Below are 9,011 nucleotides of genomic sequence, written 5' to 3'. Positions count from 1 at the left end.
GGTAACAAAGAAAAACACCTTTATTATTATGAGGCAGTGTGTATAAAACTGTTAACCGTGGAAAGTAAATCATACAGCTGTGGCTCAGAGAGTGAGAAGACATATCATGTTATTACATATTTTCCATTTTTTCATGATGAGGAATCACTTCATTCCAGCTGGGAAACCTCGTGGAAGTATGCACCGAGCATCTTGATCCCCTGAATGTAGTTGGACCTGCAAATAGAAAGATGAAACAGTGATGAGCTTCTTCAAATCGTAGAATAGTCAATGGTTCAATGTGTAGATTATTGATAAAGAACTCCAGTGGTTGCATCTCATTTTCAAAATGACAGTTGGGAAGAAAAACTTAATCTGTTCAACGTAATTTAAAACAAAATGTGGAGTTGACAGACAGCGATTAAAAGCCCTGAAACAATCTTTCCGTTGGCTTAAATAATATTATTTCACTCTCTCGGTATCACATCTGAACTTGTTTGTATTGATGCTAATTTAACTATAATAGTTCCTATAAGAAACTTCCCAAGCCCCCTCTTTTTTCAATCCCAGTGATTCAGATAGAAAAGTTAAAAAAAGTACCTGTTGAGCTTCTCATTCTGGGAGTGGGCTCCATCATCAGAGGATCCTACGGGGAGCAGCATGACGTTACGTCCTGTGGCCTCCTGGAAGGTCAGGGTGACGGGGATGCTTCCACCCTCACGAGTCAGGTCAGGCTCCACACCGAAGACTGAGGCACAGCAAGGAGGAGGAGAAAATGTGAAGAACAGTTGAAATGATAGAATAAAACTGCATTATTAAGAACTTCAACAACAAAAATAGTTTCATCCTTATCCATTAGATCGCTCTTAAACCAACAACCCTTTGTGGTATTTAGATCTAAGTTTTATTTGTGTTTTAAAGGTTGGAGACAGGCTTTTATTACAACTGTTCTTTCACTGCAACAGAAACAAATGGAAACTATTTTCTACCTTTGACGTCAGTAGCTTGTCTTTCCAGAAACACTGGATAGATACTTTTGTCTTTCAAACACATTATTTATGCTCTGAGCACCTCCTCAAAATTACTTCAGCCTCCAATGTAGAATTGTAGAAGCCTCTGCAGCAACTACATACAAAACTTTATGCATGTTTATAAAACTGAACTCTACAGGCTTGATCACAATTGTTTTGTTGTCCAACAAATGGTAATAGTAGTGAAAAAATATATATACATCATTGACTAATCATATACATTATACTATAAGTCTTGCATCACTCAGCCTCTGTACCTGTCTTCATGGCCTTCCGACCAGCCATGTAGTGCGGGTGGTTGAAGTCAGACACCCAGGCCTTGGCTCCGTGGCCCATGCTCACATTCAGTTTGTTGGGGCTTCCCAGTTCAGCAAACTTCTTCTGCAGGTAATCCAAAACCTTGACAAATGACAGAGAAAAATATGAGTAAAAACAAAGCACATTTGTAACAAGTTTGTGAGAATCTTTTGACGTCTAAAAGGAGACAATTTATCTGTTATTAAACAGGCTGAAAATGTTTGAATGTCATTCAAAACAAAACATTTCTTTTTCACTCCAATTCATTGTTAGTCATGAAACATTCTTCTGAAAACACCTGCACAAACTTGCACTTAAGCAACGCTTTTACCGGCCTTTTAATATTTCTATAACATACCTGCATTTAAATCTGTTAATGCACATTATTCAACGTGCATCCCAACTTTTTATACATGACCATTCATCGTTTTGTGCTGTGGTAAGCATTTGGCAAACTCACAAGGGCCATAAACAATTGTTCTGATTATTGACAGGATTATGACATCATTCAGTGATTTATCGTCAAGACAAATTGGTCAAACATTGAACAAATTCAGAATCTGTAACTTTGTCTTACTTGATACATTTTTGTTGTAGAAGCAAATATTCCTTCCAAAAAAGTGTGACTGAATGAGTCATCTTTGTGACATGCAACCACTCATGCAAAGTCATCAAGTTTCAAATTTCACTGGCATAGAATTAATTTTACACCCCAGATGACAGAAGTCGGTGTTAGATAAAATCAGTGTGAAGATATTTCACGGTCTACCTGCTTCTCCACAGCTTTGGGGTCCATGTCAGGGACGAGGCGGATGGAGAACTTGCCAATGACCTTGCGGGGGATCACAGTCTTGGCTCCAGTTTCTGCAAAAGCTCCCTCAATCCCATGAAGAGAAAGAGATGGGTATCTCCAGCGGTGCATTAGGATTTGTTCCTACAGGAAGACAAGAACAGTACAGTTTAAATAATGATGGATTGCTATGCAGTAATCCAGAGATTTCCATTTTAGAGTGACGGAAACAACAGAAATCAGTTCCCTGCCTTGGTGTCATGCAGCAGCTGTCCAACTCCGACATCTTTGCAGTATTCATCCAGGTCAAATTCAATATTCTCATACAGCTTGCTCTCCTCATCCGTCAGAGGGGCCACATCATCGTACATGCCAGGAACCAAAATCCTCCCCCTTTTGTCTACCAGGGAGCCTGTTTAGGAGGAGACAGTCCAGATAAAAACTCTCCTAAAATGTAAGCGCAGGTCAAAGAAATTCAACTTTTACCACCAGGGATTTCCTCTAAGACAAAGTAGTTTTATGAGATTATAGTTTAGTTTTCAGCTTCACTTGCCCATAAGTGCAATCAGGTCGGTCATGGCTTCATGGACAGAGCCGCCAAACACTCCTGAGTGTAGGTCTTTGCAGCCACACTCCACCTTTAAATTAAAAAATAAACCATGTTAATCAGACATCCATCAAGACATGCCGAGTACATCCATGTCATACTGAAACACTCAAAGTCTATAAATATAATCAGTACTACAACCAGTCCTCACCTCCATGAAGAAGTAGCAGATTCCTCTCAGTCCGTAGGTGATGCAGGGTTTGGTCTTGCCCAGCCAATAGTTGTCAGAGATGCAGACATAGTCCACGTCTTTTAAGAAAGTGTCTTTACGAGAAAACACCAGTTCATCCAGGCCCTCTGACCCAGACTCCTCCATGCCCTCGAAGCAGAATTTGATGTTGATGGGAAGCTCCTGCACCGTGGAGAGAGATAAGGAAAAAATACAACTTTGTTGAGACTTGTTGAGACCAAATTCATTATCACAAGGCCTCCCTGTGCACAAGTTTAAATATCAGTGAGATGAAAGGCCTACTGAGCATATTTTCAACCGTTTGTCAGCTACTGTTTTAGGGAATATAGTTAATTCAAAACAAGAAGCAGATGACGTGTCTTGGTTTAATCATTAAGTGCTGGATAAGACATGCAACATGATGACATGACCTTTGTCCACTGATCCTGCCGACTGCTCCAAAGTGATCAACAAGCCAGTACTAAATCAGCTCTGTACTTTAACACAGAGATAATTCATCTCTCAGAATGATGCAGAATCATCTTGGAAAATCACTCCTTGAAATCCACTGAACGATATCTACATATTCTATATTAGTTTTTGTTTATTATCTGTTTATTTATTATTGTGTGTTATGAATTCACACCACATATTGCAGGTATAAAAATATCCACATACTTTAAAGACATTTTTACCCAAAAAGTGTACTCTGGTCAGGGTGGAGGGAGCTACAGCAACAGTAATCATTGCCTCCAACACGTCACAATTAAGGCTACAGTCTTTGAAGAAGGCCGCTGGACACCAATTCAAGTTTTTCTTCATTCAATGCGAGACTGTAAACTAATCAGACTTCACATGTTTTTACACAGGGACTGAACTGCTGGTTCCCGACACACAATACCAAATACAATCCAAAGCAAAGAGTAATTTACTTATCACTACTGTTCTGACAGAAGAACAACCGTCCCTGCTTTGAACATAATATAGCTCAGTCATTGCACTTGCATGCTGTATAAAATAACCACCATCTCTAACTCCACAACCTGAACTCTGGTGCAGGTTTGAAAATGAAAGTATGTGAGCAACTACTAATGTTATCATTCCTTTCACCTCCTGAAATAAAACACCACACCGCTGTAGATTTCCACTTTGCCATTCAAACAACATTCCAGCCAGTAAATTTTAATCGGTGTTGATGTTTCCCATCACTGCTAAACCACACCCAACTTGCCAAGTCTATAAATAAGCAGCCTGGGCTCATTTTTTTTTTTTTTTTTTAGGTCTTCACACCTAAACCACACCATGTAGCTTCTAGTACTTTACTCTACTTTAAGTTAGAGACAAAACTTTGGTGGGAGCGCTACCTGCTGGATCTTCTGGTAGGCCTCAATGCAGTTGAACCAGGCCAACACGGGACCCTTGTCATCAGTGGAGCCTCTTCCAAAGAGTTTACCTGCAAAAAGGAAACAAGTGTTTTAGTTTAAAGCCCTCAGGTTTGATTTCATTGTAGCATCTTAAGGTTATTCCCAAAAAAATGAGACATATGTTTTTGTCAGTTGGAGACAATGGTGGCTTGAGGATTCGATTGTGAAAGATGCTTTAGTTTCTTTTTCTACTTTTGGACTTTTCTCTGTTGTTATGAAATATAGACACAGCACTTTGGTCTTGGTTTTTATGAATTCATGGTGCCTTTTAAATCCATGTGGGCTTGGCAGAGTTATATCCTTAATAATAAAACTCTTAATTTCATTCACTGACTTTGAGTGACTAGCTAGTTTTACATGTAAAATTAAGGAACCCTTCCAGTTAGACAGCTCTGTGGTGTCTGTCAGCACATCAAGTCAAACTCTGGATAATAAAACATGAAGTGAGCAAGAACAGAGCTGAGCAGACAGGAATGAGACAGGAGGAAGTGATTGTGGTACTTTTCTGTCAGCTGACCATCACCAGAATCTACACGAGACTATGTGGGTATCAGTATTAGTCACACAAATCAATTCAATAAGCACAAAAGTAAAAGGGGAAAGGGAAAAATCTTATATATGACAGTGAAAAACCGAAGTAATTAAGAATAAACCCCAGATAAATGTGCCTTACTAACACAGGATGTAGGATCCCAAATCTTATCTTCAATGCTTTATCTTTCAAGTACAACAGCAGATGGGGAAGCTGACCAGGGTAATTAGTGCTGGCACACAGCAGCACATTTAGGAAAGCTGTCAAAATAAGTCTATCCAAAAACACATTCATCATCAATTACTAAAAAAAGCACTTCACTGGAGCCCTCAGTAAAGCAGAACATATTACTGATTCTTGTTAAATACAACAGTGCATGTCCAAGTTGACCTGTGAGGTTTGCTGATAACGCATGATTAAGACTCGACCTTAAAACATGAGTTGATTGGGTTGGACTTTGAAATATGTAGCAAAGTGTGATATGATCACAAACTGATAAAAGCTCAAAGAGCATTTAAACAAGACGTCACATGTGAGTAATGATGATGAAATCAACTTCTCTGCTCACCAAAGTAGGAGTTTGAGACCTTTAAATAAATGATTCTGATACTAAATTTCTAGTTTCATTATAAAAATTAGCTACATGTTTCCTGAACTGTCCTCTTTGTTTCTGCATCAGGATTTATTGGTCATTTATTCCTGTAAATGACCTGTGATACTATTATTTTGCCAAGCCAAAAAGGGAATTTTTGTAATTATTACATCGGAGTCTGGGAACAGAAACCTTAAAGTAAATCCCATCAAATTTAATTTTACGTGCCAAAGCAGTATTCCCGTCTACTTCATTAACAGCCAGTAAAGCTGTTTTGTTTTGAGCTGGCAAATTTCCCACATCAAATCGCCTCAGGGTGACTTTGTATCAAACAGAAACCAAAGCAGTTCTGCTCTCACCATCTTTCTCCACCAGAGTGAAAGGCTCTGTGTCCCAGCCATCACCTATGGCCGCTGGCTGGACATCAAGATGGCCGTAGATGCACACGGTCTTCTTGCCTGGGTCTGACCCTAAACGACCCAGGATGATAGGTGGCAGGGGGATCTCTTCTCCAGAGGGAAGCTGCATGCACAAAAAAACAAACAAACAACCAAACGGGGCAAATATTGTTGAATAAGAAAGCAAGAATAGATTAACCAAAATAGTGGTTGAGTAGGGAAGGCAATGAAAAACCAATGACCGTTCTGACCTTCTGTTTGCCGATGTCCACCATCTCCACGGTTCCCCCCAGCCTCTCAATGTCCTTGGCTGCCATCTCCATCATCTTCTTGATCTCGCCACGCTTCTCTGGCCAAGCAGACACACTCTGGACCTCCACCCATTCTGCGAGGCGCTAAGAAACAAGAAAAATTCAGACAGATTTTAATTTCACCCAAGAAAACATGATAGGTGTTTTATCAACGTGTAATTTTTTGAAAAGTGGACAACTTTGTTAAAGCAATTAAAGCAACATTATGTAGACGTTGGCTCCCCCCCCAGTTTCTGAGTGCAACACCACTGTCATAAATACAAATCCAAGGTCGGTTACAATTTGTCAGACGTAATGTAGGTGTCAACTACAAACAAAACTCGTTACATCATAACAATGTTACGTGTTGAATGACTTTGAAGCTGATATTTGAAGGTAGAAAAGTTACATAATGTCGCTTCAAATCTTTTAACGTGGAGTCTGAGTGACTTTGTCTTAGCTCATTATATCTCTATGAAGTTTTACAACAACTACAGTTAATATGTCACTAAAACTTGGTCAACATTCATCACATTTGGCACACACTATTACTCAGAGTGAATGAGTTGCAAGATTAACACTGATGATTTGATCAAGTGAAGACAGACATTTCGACAATGATTAACTGACCACAATAGCAGGACACTTACAATGAATGTATGTCAAAACTTCACCCAGAATGAGCTCACCTTCACGTACAGATCCTGGTTTTCGTCCACATACTTAAAAAGCGATGTGAGATGAGCCATCTTTGCCAGCAACAGGAGCTGAGGGTTGAACAGGCAGAATGGAGTGAGAGCCTACCTCATGTCGTTTGCTATCTTATGGGAGGACAAAAGCCACGCCCTCCTCATTCCTGCTGACTGCTGCTGTATTTGCAGCTCTCCTCTGTCACGCATGCAGTGCCAGAAGAGCATATTTAAAACCAGGAAGTTGAATCTGTGATAGTTTTGTATAATCACAGCTGACTATGACAACATGAATTTGTCAGGAAAAAAAAGTAAAAGGTTACATCATAAAATGCTGAAGGAAAAAATATTGATGTCTCTAATTTACTTACAAAAAGCTTTCAAACTCATCAGTACAAATATCTTATTGCATTATGTTATCTATGAAACACTGAGTACCTGGTGCTCTTTTGCATGTAGCTCTTATCTTGTTCCTTTGTAATCGGCTCAACGTGCCCATTTTGAATATGATTGCGATTATTTCCTATTTGCATGCTATCTATCCAAAAGGTAGAAAATAAAGTGTTCTTTTTATTCTATTCTAAATTAAGTCTGACTGCCTGAAAAAGGTGAAGGGCTGTTGCACAAATCTCAGTCAGACATGAGCAACACTTAGATAATATAAGCTCCGGACTGAACTGTCCATACCATCAGAAAAGACACTATATTTACATGAATATATACAACTGAGACAAAAAAAAATGCAATTGTGCAGCAGTAAATTATCAACACTGTTTTGTGAACAAAAGATTGCAGCAATACAGTTCTCTTTAACTGAACATCTGTATTTTTCTACTTCATCTTAAGCCATTTTTGCAATCGTTTGTATACATACACAAACATCCCAAAGAACAAAAAACACACTTTTTATTTCACACTTATTTTGGCAATGCACACGTATTATTGTTTCTTTGTTGTTGTTGTTTCTTTCATTTGCTTTGGCAATGAAAAGATTTGTTTCCCATGCCAATATATTTCTGTGAAATTGAACATTTGATAAATCACTATCCTATATTGTACTGGAAACTGCACTAGAGCCTCGCAAATGACAAAGAGGACCAATCCCCAAATCGTGGACATAACCGAAAGTTTAATTTTAACTATGGCTGAGTCATACTTTCATTTTACAACATCACAGGTTAGCCACAACTCTGAACTTTCATCGTAATGCTAAACTGAAACCAGTTTTTCCTGTACATCATCAAATAATAGCTTTAAACAGGCCTGGAGTCAAACAGATATCTAGCTAGTTAGCTGTGATGGTAAAACAGTGCAATTAGCTTGCCTGCTAACTAACTAGCTTAAATATCTCCAAAAGTAGCTTACATCAACTTAATGCTATGCTAAAGGAGAGCTAGCATTTTCCTGACACATATATTGCTTTGCTCATAAAGAGACATTAAAACTAGCTACGTTTTCAGTTAAAAGTACTCACTTCGTGTTTATAGCCGCACAGCTGACGTCCACATGTGACTCCTCTCACCTGACAAACACTTCCTGTGTTTCCTAATGTCGCTGACAAGTGTTTTAAGGAGTTGTAGCCGTTCGTGTCAGGAAGCAACGCCAGCAGAGAGACTTCAGCACCGCCGGTGAGCACAAAGTAGCAGTTCTGACTGTGGTCACGGCGCAATGGATTGTGGGTAAGCGGCAGATGCTTCGTCATGTTCATCCATATGGTCCAGAGACAGTGTGCAGAGGAGAGCGACCCTCTCTGACAAAGACACCTATATTTACAAATAAGAAGTGCTCTGTTGTAAGCTAACAGATAATGTTACTGGAATATTTTTTGTTGTTGTTGATACTGCTTCTGTAAACAGCTTTATCGTTTAATTTATGATGTTTTATGTTTGTTTTTATATTGGCTGTGAACTGTATAACTTTGACCTTTAAAACACTTTGCAACCAAAAATTCTCAATAAACCTCACCATGATATCTTTTGAAGCAAATGATTGGTTGTTATTGTTTGGCAGTTTTTTTGCTACTTTAATCAAACTATATTATATATAAAGTACCTTTCTTACAGGTTAGTGCAAGTCTAAGTGCTTTAAAGATGGTTGTTAAACTAATAAGACAGCACAAATAACTATGAATAAATCACTTTTGTATCAAGTGTAAACAGTAAAACAATGAGACACAAGTAAACGCAAAGCCAAGAAAATAGATAAAAACAGAT

The 9,011-nt window shown here is 38.8% G+C and overlaps 1 protein-coding gene across 1 annotated transcript; it reads right to left on the bottom strand.

Annotated features, from left to right (window-relative positions):
• Nucleotides 1-2: 2 nt before the first annotated feature.
• cndp2 (carnosine dipeptidase 2) lies at nt 3-8,484 on the bottom strand. The gene is made up of 12 exons (XM_084378656.1): nt 8,273-8,484; nt 6,799-6,876; nt 6,071-6,214; nt 5,781-5,943; nt 4,238-4,326; nt 2,856-3,056; nt 2,651-2,735; nt 2,349-2,509; nt 2,077-2,241; nt 1,268-1,409; nt 580-727; nt 3-216 (listed from the first exon to the last, which is right to left on the bottom strand). The coding sequence occupies exons 2-12, from the start codon at nt 6,856-6,858 to the stop codon at nt 150-152; spliced, it is 1,425 nt and encodes a 474-aa protein (XP_084234782.1). The 5' UTR covers nt 6,859-6,876; nt 8,273-8,484; the 3' UTR covers nt 3-149.
• Between the last annotated feature and the right edge of the window lie 527 nt (nt 8,485-9,011).

The sequence above is a fragment of the Pagrus pagrus genome (genome assembly GCF_965226575.1).
Source record: "Pagrus pagrus genome assembly, chromosome: 17".
NCBI lineage: Eukaryota > Metazoa > Chordata > Actinopteri > Spariformes > Sparidae > Pagrus > Pagrus pagrus.
The sequence above is the reverse complement of the archived record's forward strand: the minus strand, read 5'-3'. Positions and strand labels throughout refer to the sequence as shown.

What these genes read in the sequence shown, in the direction of transcription:
- cndp2 (XM_084378656.1), bottom strand. Translation starts at nt 6,858, where the DNA reads ATGGCTCATCTCACATCGCTTTTTAAGTATGTGGACGAAAACCAGGAT. An exon ending in TGGACATCGGCAAACAGAAG is followed by an intron (nt 5,944 to 6,070) that starts GTCAGAACGGTC and finishes TTGTGCATGCAG; the next exon opens with CTTCCCTCTGGAGAAGAGAT. An exon ending in CCAAAGCTGTGGAGAAGCAG is followed by an intron (nt 1,410 to 2,076) that starts GTAGACCGTGAA and finishes TCATTTGTCAAG; the next exon opens with GTTTTGGATTACCTGCAGAA.